General features: G+C 41.0%; 2 protein-coding genes across 3 annotated transcripts; one reads left to right on the top strand and one right to left on the bottom strand.

The window, feature by feature from the left end:
* The first annotated feature begins 216 nt into the window (after positions 1 to 216).
* On the top strand, positions 217 to 1,373 carry LOC146623998 (uncharacterized). The gene is made up of 4 exons (XM_085363580.1): positions 217 to 384; positions 485 to 586; positions 877 to 1,068; positions 1,182 to 1,373. Exons 1-4 carry the CDS (start codon positions 217 to 219, stop codon positions 1,371 to 1,373), a joined length of 654 nt encoding a protein of 217 aa, XP_085219706.1.
* Positions 1,374 to 1,751: 378 nt separating this feature from the next.
* Positions 1,752 to 13,586, bottom strand: myo1ca (myosin Ic, paralog a). Of its 2 annotated transcripts, none has more exons than XM_085364421.1 (32): positions 13,052 to 13,586; positions 10,380 to 10,538; positions 10,171 to 10,286; positions 9,299 to 9,497; positions 9,033 to 9,113; positions 8,727 to 8,906; positions 8,547 to 8,645; positions 8,242 to 8,349; positions 8,074 to 8,145; positions 7,870 to 7,989; positions 7,674 to 7,756; positions 7,424 to 7,529; positions 7,251 to 7,331; positions 7,072 to 7,163; positions 6,895 to 6,989; positions 6,724 to 6,770; positions 6,502 to 6,582; positions 6,283 to 6,388; positions 5,604 to 5,721; positions 5,415 to 5,528; positions 5,218 to 5,294; positions 4,913 to 4,981; positions 4,530 to 4,614; positions 4,273 to 4,432; positions 4,076 to 4,159; positions 3,836 to 3,929; positions 3,685 to 3,740; positions 3,464 to 3,599; positions 2,558 to 2,628; positions 2,379 to 2,476; positions 2,206 to 2,305; positions 1,752 to 2,093 (listed from the first exon to the last, which is right to left on the bottom strand). In XM_085364421.1, exons 1-32 carry the CDS (start codon positions 13,067 to 13,069, stop codon positions 2,067 to 2,069), a joined length of 3,132 nt encoding a protein of 1,043 aa, XP_085220547.1. In that variant the 5' UTR covers positions 13,070 to 13,586; the 3' UTR covers positions 1,752 to 2,066. The 2 variants fall into 2 exon arrangements, with proteins under 2 accessions (XP_085220547.1, XP_085220548.1); XM_085364422.1 differs by lacking the exon at positions 13,052 to 13,586 and adding an exon at positions 11,265 to 11,513.
* Between the last annotated feature and the right edge of the window lie 6,131 nt (positions 13,587 to 19,717).

Genomic DNA, 19,717 nt, shown 5'->3' with positions numbered 1-19,717 from the left:
AGAGAAATGTTGTTAAATTTCCCATCTGCCATATTCATTTTCTTCAGAAGTGTTACTTTCTATACATAGCAATTTTACAGGAAGTCCAAGTCAGCTTATTTTACTTAATCGTTGGGAGTTTAAGCAGCTGCACAAACTGTTCGTTCATTAGTTTATCCCATGAAGGCGCACGTGGTCGCAGATGATTTCTAACCTATAACTCTGGTCTTGTCTCCGATGTTTCAGATGGCTGTTTGGAAAGCCCTCTTCCTCCTCTTTTGTATACTGGACTGCATGGAGCAATCCGCCTCATTACCAGTTGCTCAGACTAATTCCCTGTATCTTAATTGCTTCAAGCACACAAGGTCCACTCGAACTCGTGTGCAACAGCTGCTAGGGAAATATGTAAGTACTAAATTTAGTTCTACTCCATGGTCTGACACTAGTTGTTTGTTTTTTTTCTCAGCTTAAACTTATAAGTTATTGTTTTGTGTAATATTTATAGAAGGAGCAGCAGCTGGGAAACGGGCAGTTTGAGGACAGAAGCCGACACTTGAAGGATCTGCCCTCACTTTCCACAGAATTCTATCGGTGGATTAATCTGACGGTTAGTAAGTCCCTCTGTGTTTCAAAACACTTTCATAGAAAATCATTCTCTGATTAACTTTTGGTGTTATTCTGAGAATTTCTTGTTTTGACCTTTTCCATTATGAGGAGAACAAAAAAACAAACAAAAAAAAAGAAAGAAACCTGATGACTCTGTCAGAAGGTTTGCTTTTACAGAATAAAAATGCTTGTAAAAATTTGCATGGAATTCCCCTTTTTGAAACTTCAAGCACAGATGGGGTTGTGCAACGCTTCATTATGTAATCATGTGCTTGTCACTTGTGCGTTCAGGAGTGGGAACGACTGCATGCCGCTTTCTGGGACATGAAAACCTACTGGAATATGCTGGAGTGGAAGAGAATACAGCTGGAGAACGAGGAGAAAGATCAGAAGATGGTGCAGGATGCTCGGACAACTCTAACTCAGAACATCAGACACATTCAGCTGGACTTGCGGGACCTGATTAACCAAGTTAGCACTCAGGTATCAACAGTCTTTTTACTGAAATCCACCCACATTTCATCATCCCCCTTCCCTGTGGAGGAAGTGACATCAAAAATGGTCTGATATAAGATTTGTTTTGCTTTCTCCTCTAGATGAGCTCTTTGAGAAGCTCTTGGAAAAGGCCAGCAGCTGCTTTGGCACAAACACGCCTGAACCCAGCAAGCAGGTCCAGGACAGTATGGGACAGCCGAGTGGAAGGTTACATCATCCTGAGGGATCTGGACCTTTACCTCACCAAGCTGGCAAGAGACTTTCTTTTACTGGCTACGAAAATACAGTCATGACTCAAAACTGAAAAAAAGACAACACACACACACACACACACACACACATGCGCACAAAGTCAAAGAGAAAAAAGGAAGAAATAGTTGAACTGACTCTCAGCACTTTGATCAAACTGGAAAGATTGTGATAGTTTTCATTCAAGTGTTTTTATTAACATTTCGCGAGGGGCTCTGATTATTGCGAGTCTGCTTTTTATTCCTTCTCATTTTAAGGGCTTTCTTGGGTATTTCCCAGAGTTTCTGTCTCACCTCTGACTGTAAGTTAGACATGAGCTTTCAGAACGGCGAGAACGCTTCCCAACATCCTGTTTTTCCACCCACGCCCTCGATCTAGTGGACTTTCCAAAGATATTTTGCTATTTATTGAAATATTTATTACAATGCTATTTATTTCAAAGTGGTTTATTTTAATTCTCTTGCAATATGTAATACAGTGTTTTACAGAAGACATTTTATATTTGATAAATATTTTGTATTTTTTTCAATAAAGAGTTACAGCATTTGAAATGGCGACTACTTCATGTCTTAATTTTCATCTTTGGTTATCAATAGTTAATGCAACACTGAAGATAATCTTGTTATAATGAAGATGTACAGAATATGAATCAATAAGCACTCTGTCGGGCATGTTTTGTATTCTGTGGTTTTCTCCTGTAAGCTGCAAACTGATCAGTTAGCTGGTTTTCTGTGTCTTCATGTGGCGTTGATCTGAGGGGCAGTCTGAAGAGTGAAATCAGATCGAACACAGTCAGCTATCAAATGTTTTTGGTATCAAAACACCCCTCCCTGTCTGCAGGCTCCCCACATGATATCAGAGCAGCCGCTGACTCACCACTAGCAAATGTCCTCGTCTGCCTTTGGTCACTTTCAGCTCTGCGCCCCTCACAAAATCAATTATTCCTTCCTTGCCTCGGGCCACAGTAAACTGGATGCTGCGTGCCAAGAACAGATGATAAGATGGACTGATGGTGACCACCACACAGAAGCAGTCAGTCTGAATCTTACCTGCCCGGGTTGATGTTGACGTTGCTGGTCTTGTTGGCCATCATGGCTAATTTTGTTACCAGCTCGATCGAGTGGCTGCAGTGCAGCAGCAGATCCCCCTGTGGGAGAGACAGCGGGCTTTAGAGTGGCTGCATGGTTGCTTTATTCCACACAGGCATGACTGTTGTGTCCTACTGTACCTTCTGTTTATTGTCCTCCCTTGTGATGTGAAGAACACACATCCCATCACTGAGAGAGCTCAAAGCGATATCTGTTTCAAGAAAAAACACAAAACAAATCACTAAACGCACACTGAACAGTCACAATGTGCATAATGGAATACCTAGCAGTGTTGTGGTGACCTCCTGAACTGTAACACGAAGCCATTGCAAAAGTGCCAGAAACCTTTAATAGCAACTTGAGGCTAACTCCAAAAGCAAGTTATTCCCCGTAGACTCCGATCTTAAAAGTCCCCAACTTTACAACATCTTTTACAGTCTGGTGCAAAACAGTTTTGATCTCTGTGGATAGTTTTCCCCTATGATAACAACTGTATGGGGCAAATCATTCTTAGCTGATTCATATGCACAGCGGAGTTAAGTCTGTGACCGTTATGAGTAACGAGTGTTCCTGCAGAGGCAGCTGCTGTAGTCAACAGCTGCCTGCTAGACATCCCCTCTGTTGATTCAAGTCTGCAGAGAATTATCTGACTCATAACGACTTCCCATGTAAAGCCCATCCACGAATTTGTGATGGTTTTTATTACATTGTTTTACAGCACTAATTAGAATACGTGCGTGAACTTGAACCTATATAGTTTGCTAGCAGTAGCTGATAAGTTCACAGTCCACTTTATCATCCAGATATGGAAACTTCTGCTTGAGAGTCTCTAGAGACTGAGCTGAAGTTTCCAGAAAAAGCCGTTTAGATTTTGTGACCGCAGATGGACGTTTAAAAAAACAGAAGAAGCAGGATTTAAAACTGTAAAGATTCCTCCCTTACAAAAAATATGCATTTACAAGTGATGAATTCAAGAACATTATCTCAATAACTATCTCAATATACCACATTTGTAAAACTGTCCCCTTCTCAGGGCTGGTTTTCACCTCTCAGAGCTGTGTAGTCGATCCTCTGCTTGATTTTGGTCTTGTCCACCAACACAGCAAAGGTGTTAGTGAGGAGCAGCTGGCGAGGGCGCGGCTTGAAACCCCTTTTGTCATACTTTATGACTGAAACACCGTACTGAAAAGGACAAGGAGACGCATTACTCCATAGCAGCATTTATTATCGCCATCAGGCTTTAAACAAAAAAAAAAACAAACCCTACCTGCACTTTGTCATTGCCCAGAGTCTGGACGACTTTGAGACTGATTTGCTCACGTTCTGTATAAAGCAGTAGAAATGCTCTGTGAATTTTTTATGCTTGCCAGTGGGTGGTGGATAACAAGTGCAAAGACAATGAATACATAAACGTGTACCAAGCCTGGAGTCCAAAAACAGCTTTCCAACACTCTGAGGGTAGCTGTCTTTCTGATCCTTGAAGATCTCACTGGCTACAACCTTCTGCATCATCTAGAGGACAAACAAAAATCAAGTGAGATTTAAATAAAGATTAAAACAAAACAACTAAATGAAAGCCAGTCAGCTGCAATCTGACCATCTTGCAGGAAAATACAACAACAAGATAACAGGTAGACCATCTTCTGTTATCAGTGTACCTGCTTCTTCCATTCGGGCTGGACTCTCCAGCAATACTTTGTGACCATGTTCCGCATGTGCAGCCTCTGCAGGTGCTCCGATGCCTGTAGGAGACCAAAGAATTAACAATGCAGACTATCTATTCAAATATCATATTATCTGTGTGCAATGATCTTAGACAGCGGGGGGACTCAATTTGAATGTGGGGTTTTTGCACCTCATCGAGAGACGGAGGAGGTGTCGGCCAGGATTTGTCCAAAACACTCTTGGGCAGGTTTTTGCGTAGATTTTTCAAGAAAGAGTAACGAACGTGATCCAGGAAATAGTCATTCTCAGGACCGTATTCCCCATGACGGTAGATGAAGCCTTTAATGAACCTGGGAAAAAAAATGCAAAAATCATGATGGAAATTATTATATTTTGCAAAACACAGCACCAAAAACTAGACGCCAAAAAAAAGTTTCATTCAAGCACCTGCGAATTAAGTCAGCAGCCTGGCGACGCCTTTTAGCTCTCCTGCGTGCTTTCATCCCTCGCCACCCCGACTGGATCACTATCACTATATATATATACACACATGCACGTATAAACACCAAGACAGCTCTTATACTCAGCCAAAGAGAACACCCCAACGTTAGTGCAGCAGACATATAAAGTCAGTTTAGACCCACAAAGGAATGCTGGGGAAATGAAACAAAGCTGTATTGCAGATTTATGCATTTGTACCAAGCAGGTAGGGCCAATGTAACAATACTATACAAACACATTAAACACTTGTATATTCTCATTTTAGGGGCTATTCTTTAAGGAGAAAGGTGGCAAAGTATGAGAGCGCCAACAGCTGGAGGTGGTCTGACCTGCACGTCTGATGCGTTGGTACTTGGCCCTCTCTCTGTAGCCTCTCCATGATGTCTGCAGGGTCAGTGCTGAAACATGAGGAATATAGTTTTACTGCGTACCTTATGATTGTGTTTAAAATGTGTTCATTTTGATGATTAAAGTCAGGAGCTGTTTCACTAAAACCTCCCAAAAAGCTGAAGCTTCACATCTTTGACACTCTAAACTCATTAGAAGTGTGTTTCATGAATATTTGCATCACTACCTTATATTTTATTTCAGTTGTGACGCCCTCAGTTTGATAATCCTTGCTATTGCTGCTTACCTATCTCTGGCTTTTTCGCTTCTAGAGCATCTTCAGTATTGAAAAGAGTTTTTGGAAAACGGATGAAGATCTTTGATCTGCAGAAAGCAGCCAAAAAAAAAAAATTGTGATCAACACAAAATCAGTGTGCCTTTCAATGGACACTTATTGCAATGAAGTGTGATTAAATGCCTTGCATACAACATTAAACAAGTTACCTCCCCAGTTTGTACTCTTCATCTTTGTATCCCAGGTGCTTAACCAGTGTCAAAACTCCATCTGCGAGTCTGCCATGCCAGTTGGGCCACGTCTCAGGACACAGGGGCTTATACCTAAGAGCATTTATGAACGGTTACAATAAAAGAAGAATGAACATAAAGTAAACAGCCACTGCAACTGTGAACTACCGCTGCAGGAAGGCTTCAAAGCGCCGACGATATGCAAAGCCAGCTCTCCTGACCCTCAGGTTTTCCATCAGGCCCAGGTACTTCACCTGATGTCGAACCAGAACTTCATCAAACCTTCCTGCAGGGACAGAAACCGTATTTATTAGTAACAAAGAAATATTTCTGGCCAATGATATGAAACGCAATCCACACAGCAGGATAAGCTTCATTACATACATTAAGAAGCTGGGGGTTTTATTTATTTGAAATAAAAAGGACATTTTTATTAAAAAAGTTGCGACTAAATCAAAATTCCTTTTGTTAGATTAACTTATAACCTTCTGTAATCACATGCTAGTTTGTTGTTGAATCAAACAAAACACATCTTCCACCTTTACTATTAGAGTGTTTAAGAAGGTATTTCCTTTTCTGAGAGGTTTTGATTGAGAACGGGAAACGTAAGAAAAGAATTAGGTCAAACATAATTAGTTTATGAATCACCAACTAAACATCATTTCTAGTTCACTGCCGTGTGACAAAACTGAGAACACAGCAGCCAGTATTAGACGAGTAACCTTTACATTGTTTTTCTTGATCTGTATTTAGGATCTTCTAATAAAGCCTTTATTTGAGACCCGGACCCTCCCAAATAAAAACGCTTATATATCCCAATTAATATGACAGGATGTGAAACATGTACCTGGCTGCTTGGCGTCATTTGGTTTGATACAGCGCACGTAGGATGGCTCTTTAGACCTGAGGATTTCTGTAAGTTTCATCAGGCTGTTTTTGAACTGAGTGGCAGCCTAAATGATCAACAAAAGAAAATTAAATGATGTGAAATTCTCAGAGTGTATTTTCTGTTTTTTTAAATCATGCCTACAAATGATCAACATAGAGAGTGTGACTGATTTGTTACCATCTCTGGGCGTTTCTGGTCTATGACTTCCTCTCTGCGGAAGCAGTGACTTAGGATCTGGTTGTCTGACTGGCACATGACCTGAACAGAGACCAAACCACAAAACCACAAGTCAACATTAGATGTCCCCCCTCTTCCTCTTCACTCAAGCAATGGCAGGAGACAGAGTGGTTTTCAAAGGTTGCGGTGAGGCTCTACCTTGTCCCTTTTCACTATCCTCACCTCTTTCAGGTTCCTGTTCAGCAAGTCATTGTTCTTGTCGAGGAAACCTGAATGGAAGCAAAAACACGGTGATTGAGGAATAAGCTGCTTGTGAATCATCCTCTCTATGTGTTGTCTCATAACAGGAAATGTAAGTATGAATACGCTATTGATCCAGCCTTAACAGTTTACCATTGACATTGTAGTTGACCTCTCCGGCATAATGCAGCAGTCTGAACTCCTCCCTGCTCATCACCCTGCGAGTCTTTCCATTTGCCAACTTGTGCCTGAAATAAACACACACATATAGATTTACTCACATATATTGTACAGTACAAGTACAAGTCTTTGATATAAGATGATGCTTACGTGACAAAATGGGGATGGCCGCCCACTGTGTCCTCCAATTTCTCTAAAAAGGAGACATCACAAGTTTCTCCGGGCCTTAGGCACTCCTCGTCCTGTAAGTTATTCACGCTATTTAATTTCTCAAAAAGGGAAAGAGAAATAAATAATCAAAGATACAAACTCAACGCTGTTTTACGCACCAGAATGGAGATGATGCCTTTGTGCTTCTCTTCTATCAGGTCACAAATGATCTTGTTGTCAAAGTATTGCACAGTTTCCCACTGCATGTGAAAGGAAAGAATGTAGTTTTAGCATCGAAATTCGATATCAATAGTTGTTTCACACTGACTACGCAATTAGCAGCTGTACTCACTGCAATTCCTTCCGTCTCATATTCTTCCTGCTCAGATCTGAGGGTCAGCTCTATAAACAGCTGCTGGAGCTTCTCATTGCAGTAGTTGATGCAGAACTGCTCAAAACTGCAGGCGGGAAACTTCTTTTAAAACAGAACAAAACTACCACACATTGCAGGGACACTGAAGGCTACTTTTGACAGCGAAACCGGTTGACGAACTGCGCTAAGAAGCAGATGACGGTGAAGAGGAAAAGAATATAATCCATACCTGTTGTGCTGCAAGACCTCAAAGCCATAGATGTCTAGAAGCCCTATAACTGAGGAACCTTTGCTGCTGTGGTAGATTTCATCCTGCACAGCATATACAGTGCACATCATTCAGACAGAGATAGAAGACAACAACGGCCTCACAATAAGATGGAGGAATTTCTCTTGTTATCTTTAAGTTGTTATGAGTGCTGCACCTTAAGAGCCAGCGACTGGTTGATCTTCTCCACCAGCCACGTGAAGGTCCGGCCATACACAGCCTTGGCTAAGGCGTCACGGGCAGCCTCCGCTTGCTCAAAATTTAGCGGGGTGATCATCTGCATAAACATAAAAACAGCCCAGTAAAAACATGTGCATCGAACAACTGAAAACCTGAGGAGTGATGATGAAAAGATGATGACCTCCTCTCCCTTGGCTGTGAGCTTCTTGTGAGTGAGTGCCTCCCTAAGGGCTGAGCCATCGACACCCAGCAGCTGGAGAACAACAACACATCTGCTCTCAGTCAGGCTGTTTTGTAAGATTTCTAAGCATATTTAAACATCTGTCAATACTAGCGGGATTGTACTGACCCTTGCAAGATTAGAAATCTCAGTGGTGATATAGGTTTCACCTTCCTCCCCTTCCCCAAACTGCGTGTTTCCCAGATGGAGAACACTGGCGATGATATTCAGCAATTTCTGACGCGGGAGACAGAAAGAACAGCTGGCAACAACCTCACAGATGAACAATTTGCTTTTCAAATGCGTCGATGATGATGTAGTGTTCAGAATAGCATTATTTATACCAAAACTGTCAGAAAAGAGCTCATTAAGGATTCCAGTGTTGCAATGATATAAAATGATTTTAACATGGTAAAACTCTGACTGTTACTGACCTGCACTTCTTCTTCTGTGAAGCCAATGACAGGAAGGGCCTTCATCACAACCTTCCAATTATTCTTGTCACTTATGGAGCTGACTCTGGGACAGTTGCCCTGAAAAAAGAAACAATTTAAAACGATGCTAAAACTAATGGTGCAGACAATTTGTAATTCTTGAAACTGCGCGACACACACCTTAACCAGATAGCGGTAGTTCTGGGGGTTTCTTTCCAGGTTCAGTGTGTTGAGTTGGTCATCTTCTCCTCCATCCAGAAGCTGATAGAAGATGTGGAAGTTTCTCTCGCCGTGGTTCTGATGTACTACACGAGATTTCTCCAGCAGGTAGTTTAAGATGTGACCACCCACCGGTGCCCCCTTGAAGAGGTTACACAAAAAGATGAGAGCTGAGAGCAACTATTAAAGTTTTCTTCTAGAGTTGTTGCTTTTCGATGCTATGATGACTGATATGATGTTATCCAATATATCAGTTTTAGCGTTTACCCTAAAGTCAAACTGAACATCCATGTATTTCCCAAAGCGGCTGGAGTTGTCATTCCTTAGTGTTTTTGCATTGCCAAATGCCTTTGTAAAAAAACAAAAACAAAAACAAAAAAAACACAGGAAATTAGAGAGAGGAAGTGAAATTAAAAGAAAGAATGCAACATAAAATCCCACAAAAATCCCATATAAAAATAACAGATAAGTCAGATAATATCATGCACTGCAAATACAGGCTAATCAGCTTGAAAAGCCTAATTTTTAAATACCTCCAGGACAGGGTTTGACTGTAGCAGGCGGTCACCAAGTGCTGCCATATGATCATTAGTGGGGCAGGTGACAGCGTAGTAGAGGAGGATCTTCTTGGAGGCCTCTGTTTTACCTGCTCCACTTTCGCCTGATATGAGTATACACTGGTCTTTTCTCTCGGTCCGCATGGCCCGGTAAGTGTTGTCTGACAAGGCATAGCTGAGGAAAAAACAAAAATGCAGGTTCAGCTACAGATCAACATGCAGGTAAAACACAGCAGTGGAATAAAGTCACACAAAAATCAGCGTAGATCCAGAAAACCCAAAGCAAATACAGAGAGGTTGTTGTTCCATCTGCAGTAATTTGTATTTGGTAGTAGGGATCTGTTATGGGACCTCCCTGACCATATGTGTGCATATGTGGAAAGCTTAAGGTAGGGAGAGCAGTAAGATTACTACTATGATTATAAGTAGCTAGGGTGGGTTTCCAAGCAGCTTGTAAGGGTTGCTGCAGCTGTAGGGAGCTAAAATAATTTAAATAGCAAGATGAGATTTACGGATATGTGCAAAAAGCAAGCTCAGATCAGCCAACTTTACATAAAGCCACTTTCAGCTACTCTGTTATTCACAAATGGTTGGCACAGCGAGTAGCTCCACATGATTAATTTTATAATCACTTTATAAATAATATATAATATTTAAAAAATATCAGATTTAGTTCATAATTATCTGCTCATGTGATTTTCTTTCTTCTCATCCTGACTGAATATTTAGGGTTTTTTGAGCTGTAGTCAGACAAAAGGCAAAAACTGAAGCAACATTTAGTTTTTGTTTGGTGTTTATCAAACTGAACCATTAATAAAAAAACGCCTGAGGAGCCTGAAGTGACTCACATGTGAGGCGATATTTCGTAGAAGCTGACCCCTCTGTAACGATCCATCTGCTGCTTGGAGTAAATCTCTAGCTCTTTGTACGGGTTCATCGACACCAACACTGAGCCGATATACGTCTGACATCAAACACAGGGAGTAGACACCACGTTCAAGTTATGGCTTATCACATCACGGGAAATGTTTTAGAAAATAGGAAGAAAAATGATTACATAAATGAGGTTTTCTCTGAAGCGCCGCCGCAGATTTTCTATGAAGGCTGCCTCGCTGTTGTAGTTTTCCAGCAAGACAAAGTCCTGCACCCCAACCCTGTCCCGGGCAGTCAGCGCACCCTCCATGACCAGACGCACTCTTCCCTCAATGTCCACCTCCTACACAGAAAAGGAGAAAAAGAATCGTTACAAACGTACATGGAATGTGAATTTCTCTTCATTCTTGAGTCACTTCCTGCCTTAAATGGCAATCGAAGACAGGTTTTTAATCTTTCTTATAAATATCTAACATAAGCAATTACATGCTGCTGACAAGCAGGGGGCACAAAAGGACAATTCATATTTCCAGCTTCACCCAGCAGTAAACAGGTTAATACGCAGCGCACAAGAAAACAATAATTACCACATGATTTTGATGGCACGATATTTATTTCAAAACACTTTCAAAATGCCAGGGCAAATGAATCAGGCCTAAATCCCCCAAGCGGCGCTCTCTAAAGTTTACAGAGTGCTTCTTGGCTGTGGAAACAAGTCCTGCAAGTGCACAAAGAAGAACAGTTCCACCAAGCATGCCAAGATTAAACAAAGAAGTAATTTAAGGAATCCTAATGATAAACAGACAGGATAGACTCCTCTATTTTTCGACAGAGACAGTGTATTATCATGTGTGTACACAGTACACAAAGTTTTATATCACCAGATGGGGTTTAACTAGAAAAATGTGTGTACATGTCAACCCCACTGTGAAGATAAACATCGTAGTGGAGACAGAAACGAATTACTAGAGAAATTCTTAGATATGCCCTGAAGTCAGATATAACATACACACAACAACATGCAGCATCATGCAAAGAGATAAAAGAAATGTCAGCAGTCATTACTTACTGATGAGAAATATCCAGAAAAACACTTGAGCGTATATTAAATGCACAATATACCACAGCCAGACAAAAGGTGCTCTATGTTCGGTATCAAAGGCTCATTTAAGAAACAAGCCCTACTCTTTCACATTCATAAAATACAAGCAGTAAGTGGAACAAAGGGGTTAGACTTCCACAGGACGTTTGTTTTTCTTGAACGCAACAGCCTCTCGAGGGTCTCATTTGGCCGGCCAACGCTGCTAAAAGGTCATTATCTCTGACTACTTCATGCAGGAATATCCTTAAAAAAACAAGAGGACAACAGTGGACGACAGCCAAGAAGTGAACGCAAAGAAGTCACCGCACACTTCCACTGCAGCCCCTCCTCTCTGCTTCACCTCGTATTATTGTTTTCCCACTTGCAGGTGGGCTTCCTACAAAAAGCAATTACTGTTCAAAGTCAGATTTTCCAAAAGGATATGTCTCAAGAATTTCAGGGTCAGATTTAGGGCATGCTTTCAGTGATTTTGATGCAATTTGACATTCTACTCATTCTACTCATATAAAGACAAGCAATGAGCAGTGCAGACAAAAACTTATCCTTGCAGTACTTTTAACAAAGGGGGTGCAATGATGTAGCAGGTTTTCAGTTTTCAAATGTTCTGCAACAGCTGTAATGAAAAGTGCCTGGATAACACTTGTTAGGTTACAGTCAGTGTATGAGGTTGCAACTCATCACATTCTGTACAGTGTCACGGGGTCTGCCACATTATTGTGAAACTCAAGAGTTCATCTCAGTGTGTTCTCTCGCTGTAGATGACTGGGCCACAGTTGAAGCTCTGGGCTTTAAAGGACTTGCTTTGCCTAAGGCTTTCATTTCAGCTTCCTTAGCCCTCATACCTTAAGAGTTTCTGTGCTGTGGAGTAGCTGCTGTGCTCAGAGTACCTGCACAGTGTCCAGCTTGAATTTGTAAGGATCTTTTTCAAGTTATGTGTTTTTGCTTTCTTTCATTACAAGATTTTTGTCAACTTTATTGATCAGAGGCCTCATTCAGTACTCTTCTTTGATACCAAAATCAGAAAGATTGCTACCACTCGTGTTGGAGGTAATATGTGGTTCAGTTACGTTAAGGGCTATAGCTCTGGGATGGAGATTTAACCAGAATCAAGTGTAATCCCTGTAGCTTTGTTTTCTGTGAACTGACCTGAGGCCTCCTTTTTACAGCACCTTGAGTGTGATCTAGCTGATGGTGCATGAGAGCTTAATGTAGGATTTGACTCTGAGTATCAGGGAACTTCTGTGAAATCTGCAGGTTTGTGGGTGCAGCTGCAGCTGCAGTAAGAAAGTTAACAGCAGGACTTGGCCCTAGGCCTCATGACTAAGCTCTGCAGGGCCAACTTCATTTCGGATTGTCTTCCTTATAAGGCATGCCCCACCACTCTGTCCCAGGGATAAGCAGCAGTGGTACCATGGTGGGCTCCTGACCAAAGTTGTGCCAGCAGGGATATAATGGAAAAATAGTGTTTATGTTTTTTTTTTTCTTTTATCCGGACTGCTTGAGTTAAGGCTTACACAAAACCCCAAATATACACTGACTCATACACAGGAAAAAAATTCCAAGTGACTCATTGTTCTGTTTTGCTTTTCCCCCTCTGGTGTCTCCATGGCAGAAAGAGGGAATAGGTTGATCGGATATCGACTTTATTGTATCAGTACAGAAAATGCTTAAACATAGCCACAAGTAACCACAAATCGCGAGTAGGTGGGCCGCAATAAAAAGGAAAATAAAACAACGAGCATCATGGACCTTACCCTGGCTTGGTACCTCATCCTGTCCTGTTGTTGCTGGAAGAAGGTTGAACTGGTGGTTCCCCCTCAGGCTGGTGCTCCTCCTCCTGTCTCACAGACTTCTTAAACGCAGCTTCTCATCCACCTCTGCCCATGGGCAACACAATTAGGCAACTTTACGTCTTACCCTTCGGTCACTTTCTCTGTTTCTCTCTGCCTTGGCGTCTCTTCCGTCACGTCTTTGCGCTTCCTTGCTTGACTCCCCGGTGCACACACACTTAGGCCAAAACTCAAGCGGCTCCTCTTGTTTGCACCTTCAATTCATCTTGTCCATGACAGGTCAAAGTAAATCACCGCCTCTCCGTGATTCCCTGTCCTTCCTTCTGAACTATTCTGCATGAAACAAGGGCAGGAACTACACTCACACGTCACTCTGAAAGAAAAAAAAAAAGTCGAGGGAAAGTATGCTGTTGGATAATGAGACAAAAAAGAGGGCCAGAGAAAACAGAGAGTGGAGAGGGTTTGGAAAAACTTGCTAAGAGCCCCAGACTAAAAACATGTAATCACTGTGCAGCTATTAAAAAAAGAAAAAAAAAAAACAGAAATCACATGATTGGCCCTTAGGACATTCTTTCCTTCCCTCCCTGTTAGTTTGCTCCCTCCCTTTTCTCCCACAAGCCGAGGCAGATTCACATGGGATGTGAATTATGGAAGTGTTTCACCAGCAAGACTGCCTGTCTCCTAGTGGCTGTCATCCACTGCTGACGAAATAACTTACACCATCATAGAAATATCACTCCGCAGATATATTAATATGAAGTGTTACATTCCCCATCTGTTTCCTTTTCCTGGCAACAACCACAACGCAACACATTTTTAACTTAACACTGACTTAACGTATGAGCCGTGCGCATGAATTATCAGATTCCTCTCTTATTATCCTCCCTCCTATTCAAGGCATTTTTTTTTATGTGTGTGTGCTTTCAAGGCCACATCACCTTTCTAACAGAACAGCACCCTCCTCTGGTTCCCCACTCCTCATCTTTCCTCTCACTTCACTGTAGCTCAGGCTGTTTCCATGCCACACCCACTTTCACATGCCAGCATCAAATATCCAACAGAGAGGAATCTGAATAATGCTGCCCTGATGGGAAAACCTTTTACATTTTTTTCCCTTCTTACTCTCAATAGTGCTTAAAAAGAGATAAACAGTTTTGTATAAGCAATAAACACAAATACACCAATTTTAAACCAGTCAGCCTCACTTCATAATGCAGAGGTCTCCCTTACGCTATCAGAACAGCTTTGACGCTTAAGGATGTTGATATCAAACCTCAGCCTAGCATGTGCTGTGGTTTTTGATTCTGGGAGTTGGTGGGATTCTTTGTGTCCTGTGTGTTGTGAGGTGCGGCCTCTGTGGTGTGGGCTTGTTCAGCTCATCCCACAGATGAGCTGGATTAGGATGTGGAGAGTCTGGAGGTTGGATGAATGCTGTGGAGTCTGTGATCTGTTCTTAAGGACTATTTGTGGTGTGATGCATTGTCCTGCTGGGGTAAGCTTCTACCACTGAGGAGTGCTATTGTCAATGGAGAGGTGTGCATGCTCTATTTAAATGGCTGGTTCATCTTAAAGCATCATCCACATGGATGCAAGGGCCACATGATTCCCAGCAGAACATTGAATTGTAACAAGAAGATACATTTATCCACTTCACTTATGAGTGGTTTTAACATTATGGCTGATCACTGTATGTCAGCTGGTGTGAGTATTTCTCGTGCTGCCTCCTAAAGTATACAGGAAATACTTCTTACATGAGTACACAGATTTATGCACAACATGTCCTTTGTTTACTCGGTTCTCTCACCGTACCCCCTCCAATTGTGTAGCTCTATTCACTGCAGGTCAGCTTTATATGAAGCACAAAAATAAAAGGAAGTGTGTACAATGAGCTGATAATTGATCATTAAGTTGGGTCATAAAAACCACAGCATATTCTCCTTTTGAAGTCAAACAATGTGGAAATATTCTTTATAGTTTGGTGGCTTGTAAATGATACTTCCTCTTATATGATCATTTTTTTTCTCCAAATACCTCTGTGGTAAAAACTTAATTCCATTTGCAGTATTTAAGCTTACAGAAAAGTCCATTTAAAGCGTTCTTACTATACAGGCATCTGAGACATAATATGCACCAGGCTGACTGCTGGCAGCAAATATCCAAGATACTGAATGTGCAATGACATGCATATGTAAAACATGAACGCACTTTCTCAACATCATCTGCATTTTTCTGCTCCACAGACAGTATACGTAACACTGTCAGGCTCACGCCCAGGAAACTCGCACATATACTAAAGTCAGTGATGAAGAAATTGCAGTTTCATGGCAGAGTCCATTCCCACCTCCTAAGATATGCTATTTTCCAGCTGAGTTGTTTTTCAATCATTGTTCCTATCTTTGTTTAGCAGTTCCTGTAAGAGAGATTTCCTTCCTGTTTCCTGATGTTCAGGATCTTCCTTTATTAGCGGGCTTTGTGTTTGACTGTAATGTGATAAATATTTTTCTAATTATTCATTACATCTTCTATAACTGTATATTAGCGCCTTAAAATAAAGGTTAAGTAATGTGTATTGATGACCTGGGCTCTAATCCTTACCTTAACTAAAATATGTTGACAAGACTGAGCTGATTGACTCAAACTAAGTTCCTCTTACAAACACACCCCTCAACGCTTCACCTCAGATGCCCCACTTCTGTCAAACTCGGTGCTAAAACGCTGTAAAAATATTCTTTTAGCGTCTCAAAAGCAAGTCAAGTGAAGCACATCTCTGCCATTTTTTTCCAGCTGTTTCCCTTTCAGGTAACAACCCTCTGCCTGAGTTCAATTTCAGATAATCACATTATAAACTCAAAAAGTAATTCTGAACATCTGACACATTATGGAAGAAATCCAGAGATCCCAGCCTTCTTGTCACAAGCTGCCTGTCAGCTGTGGAGACGAAGATTTAATAATGTTTTTTTCTCATTTTGTATTTAAGTCGCTCGGGTTTTCTGATTCAGTAGAACAATAAATCATAGAGGAATGGTGTTTTATTTGCTATGGAGGGAAAAGCGGTGTTTCTCTCTTCCCCTCTGTTGCACACACACTATGCATGAATATTATAAATTTAACTAAAACCACGAAGGACATTCTAATATCGTTTGGGTTACCTCGCCTGGCTAACCCAGCTGTTTATTATTCCTCCGTGGGGAACCCTATTGTCCATCTGCACTGAGCTCCATCAGCACCCATCTGCTGTCCCTTTCACCTCACGCTCACCTCCGCTGCCTCTCATCCCCCAGATCTCTGTTACACGACAAAGACCGCTTTATAAATTGACCAAGGTGTAAAACTAAACCCAACAGAAGAAACAAGCTGTGGAATAACTTACAACAATCCAGAATGAACATGTAGTACTGGGTGTAGTAATCTATTTCCTTCAATCTTAGGTTTTTTCACTTTTAATAAGAAGAAAAAGCAACACGAGGATGAATTTCAGTATTTGTAGCTCGCCCTGCGTGATCATTTCACCATAACAAGCATGAGTGTCTTAATATGTTAAGCCTTATTTGATGCCCTAAATTAAAGGAAGGCTTAGGGCTCTGCCTAGTGGTTGTAATATCAATTACAGTGAACAGGCTCCTCTGCTATTATTTTAAAGGGATGGATTACCATTAAATTTGGTTCCCAGAAAGTGAAACCTAATGTTTCGTTTTCTGGGAACATAAAAATACGATTCCAGGACTTTCCCTGAAGTCTACTGGCATTTAAGATCTAGCTCCATGTTTCTTCCAGCTCTGTTGAGCACAAAAACATTCACAGAAGCGTACTAAAGTGCAGTACAAGCAAACATCTAATAGATCACAGAAACACACACAGAGACATATAAATATATTGCACATAAATGTCTGTAATGTAGCATAAACATAAATAAAGAACTATATGCTTACCTGGTCTAAGTTTTTAATCAAATAGAACATAAACATTTTCTATCAGGCTGAACTCCAGAAGAAGTCAGGTCATAGCCACAGCCTCGGTTACTCGTGCAGCTCCAGGCGATGCTTGCAGACTACATCAAGGCTGGCTTGATTTTCTACAGCAGCGGGGACTGAATGCACTCCAGTCCAGACCTGCACAGTCTAAACAGATAGAATTACAGAAAAGCACAGGCACTCTAGACTACAAGGCTGAATTTTTTTTAAAGGCTAAAATCTGTGACCAAAAGAAGACTTCTCTGCAAAGGAAATAGAAAATGTCAGGCCATTTACAGACTCTAAATCCACTAGGAGGCAGTAATGTTAAAGTTAATTGTCTGCTAAAAGTAATGAGATATGACGCAGATGACTGAAGTCAGCCTCTGTCAAAGGTGGAAGACTTGTATTGTACTTTTACTGTAGAAAACAGACCAGCTTATGGCTTCCTGTATGAGTTTCCTTTACTATGTCACAATTTAAATGAATTTTATGTGGTGCACTTTTGGGAAACTCAATGACTCAGTAATGCCAGATCGTACTTTGTCCCTGTTTACTTAGTAAGTTTTCTGGGGGTGTTTGCAATGAACAGTGTTCATTGCAAAAAATAAAAAATAAAAAATTAAGTATCGCATCTTATTTCAAACAATTAAAAAATTCCAGGAGCCTGGTAAAGAGCTAGGGCAGCCTGAGGGAGGAGGCTGCATTAAGCAGGCCTGTGAGTTGGAAGGGCAAAACAGCTCCACCACTGAAGAGACTTGATCTGGAAGGTCAAACGTTTGGAGACACCAATTTAATGGTTTTTCTTTAATTTTACTACTTTCTACTTTTTAGACACATACTGAAGACATCAAATATATGAAGCAAGATATATGGAATCATGTAGCAAAGACAAAATGATAAATAACTCTAAATGTGTCTTATATTTTAAATTCCTCAAAGTAGCCACTCTTTGCTTTGTCGACAGCACTGCAAACCCTCGGCCTTCTCTCAATAAGCTTCACGATGTAGTCACCTAAAACGGTTTTCACTTCACAGGTGCGCCTTGTCAGGGTTCATTTGTGGAATTTCTTGCCTTCTTAATGGAGTTGGGACCATCAGTTGTGTTGTGCAGACGTCAGGTTGGTACACAGCTGTCAGCCCTATTTGACAACTGTTAGAATTCATATTATGCCAAGAACCAACCAGCTAAGTAAAGAGAAGCGACAGTCCATCATTACTTCATCATTAAGAACTAAAGGTCAGTCAGTCTGAAAAACTTTGAATGTGTCCCTAAGTGCAGTCGCATAAACCATCAAGCACTACGACGAAACTGGCTCAAATGAGGGCCGTCCCAGAAAAGGAAGATCAAGAGTCACCTCTGCTGTTGAGGATAAATTCATCCGAGTCACCAGCCTCACATATTGCAAGTCACCAGCACCTCAGTTTAGAGCCCACATAAATGCCACACAGAGTTCCAGTAGCCAACTCCTAGCTTCCACAGTCACCCGACCTAAACCCAATCGAGATGGTTTGGGATGAGATGGACCGCACAGTGACAGCAAAACGGCCAACAAGTGCTCAGCATCTCTGGGAACTCCTTCAAGACCGACTACCCGTCTACCTGAAGCTTATCGAGAGAATGCCAAGAGTGTGCAAAGCAGTAAAATCAAAGCAAAGGGTGGCTATTTTAAAGAATCTATAACATAAAACATGTTTTGAGTTATTTCACACTTTTTTGTTTACCACATATTTCCATAAGTGTTTTCATAGTTTTTATGCCTTGAGTGAGAATCTACAATGTAAACAGTCATAAAAAGAAAGAAAAACCATTAAATGAGATGGTGTGGCCAAAATTTGGACCTGTAGTGTGGGTTAACACACAGATTCTGACAGAAGTCTGACTGTCAGTGTCAGATATGGGCAAGCGGAGCAGGAAAGCGGTGTCCTGGATTGCTGGGATGGCATGGCGGTGGCAGTGGTGGGAGAAGAGCAAGGCTGGGGTGAGCCACTGGGAATCAGACAGTTAAATAAAATAATAAAAGTGTAGAAAATGATGTATAAAACACTGGACACAATTTTCAGGCTCGTGCCCTGCATCCTATTATAGATTTATTACATGTAAAGTACAACTGCACATGAATTAAACATAATCTTGTGCTGGGTAAATGCTCTGCAAAAAAGAAAAACTTTTATGAGCCTTTACTCAAGTTAAATTTACACCCCGTTTAAGCGACTTAAGAGTACACAAGTTGTACATTCAAAATAAGCTACCTAAATAAAATGTCCTTATTATGTAGAGACTGGGACTTCTCAGAATTACAATTAGGCCATTATTTTATTGGATAATTGCAGCTGTGGAAGACTTTAATCACTCGTATACTGCTGTGTCATTAGATGTATACAATTCCATTTATTTTAAAGCTGACTTATTATGTTGCAGATAAATTGTATGGAATATAACAAACAAATGCATGCAAAAAAAGTAGAACTGGAAGAGAAAATACACAGTACATTAAACCTGCACTTTAATGAAGCACTTGAGTAAATGTACTAAGTTATGTTCCTTTCCACAGCTACTGTGACAGTCAGCGCACATTGGTTTTATTACTGTTTTATATTTTTTCACTGGTTTGATTGTGATTTTATTTAGAATTTTTACTTTCAGTTCTGCTTACTTTTGGTTAGTTTCCAGTGTGTT

This window comes from Diplotaxodon limnothrissa, linkage group LG10, assembly GCF_057381915.1.
Source record: "Diplotaxodon limnothrissa isolate DT_005_m linkage group LG10, D_limnothrissa_male_GT1.1, whole genome shotgun sequence".
In the NCBI taxonomy this organism is placed as follows: Eukaryota; Metazoa; Chordata; class Actinopteri; order Cichliformes; family Cichlidae; genus Diplotaxodon; species Diplotaxodon limnothrissa.
Note: the sequence above shows the minus strand (reverse complement) of the source record. Positions and strands in the feature narration are given on the sequence as shown.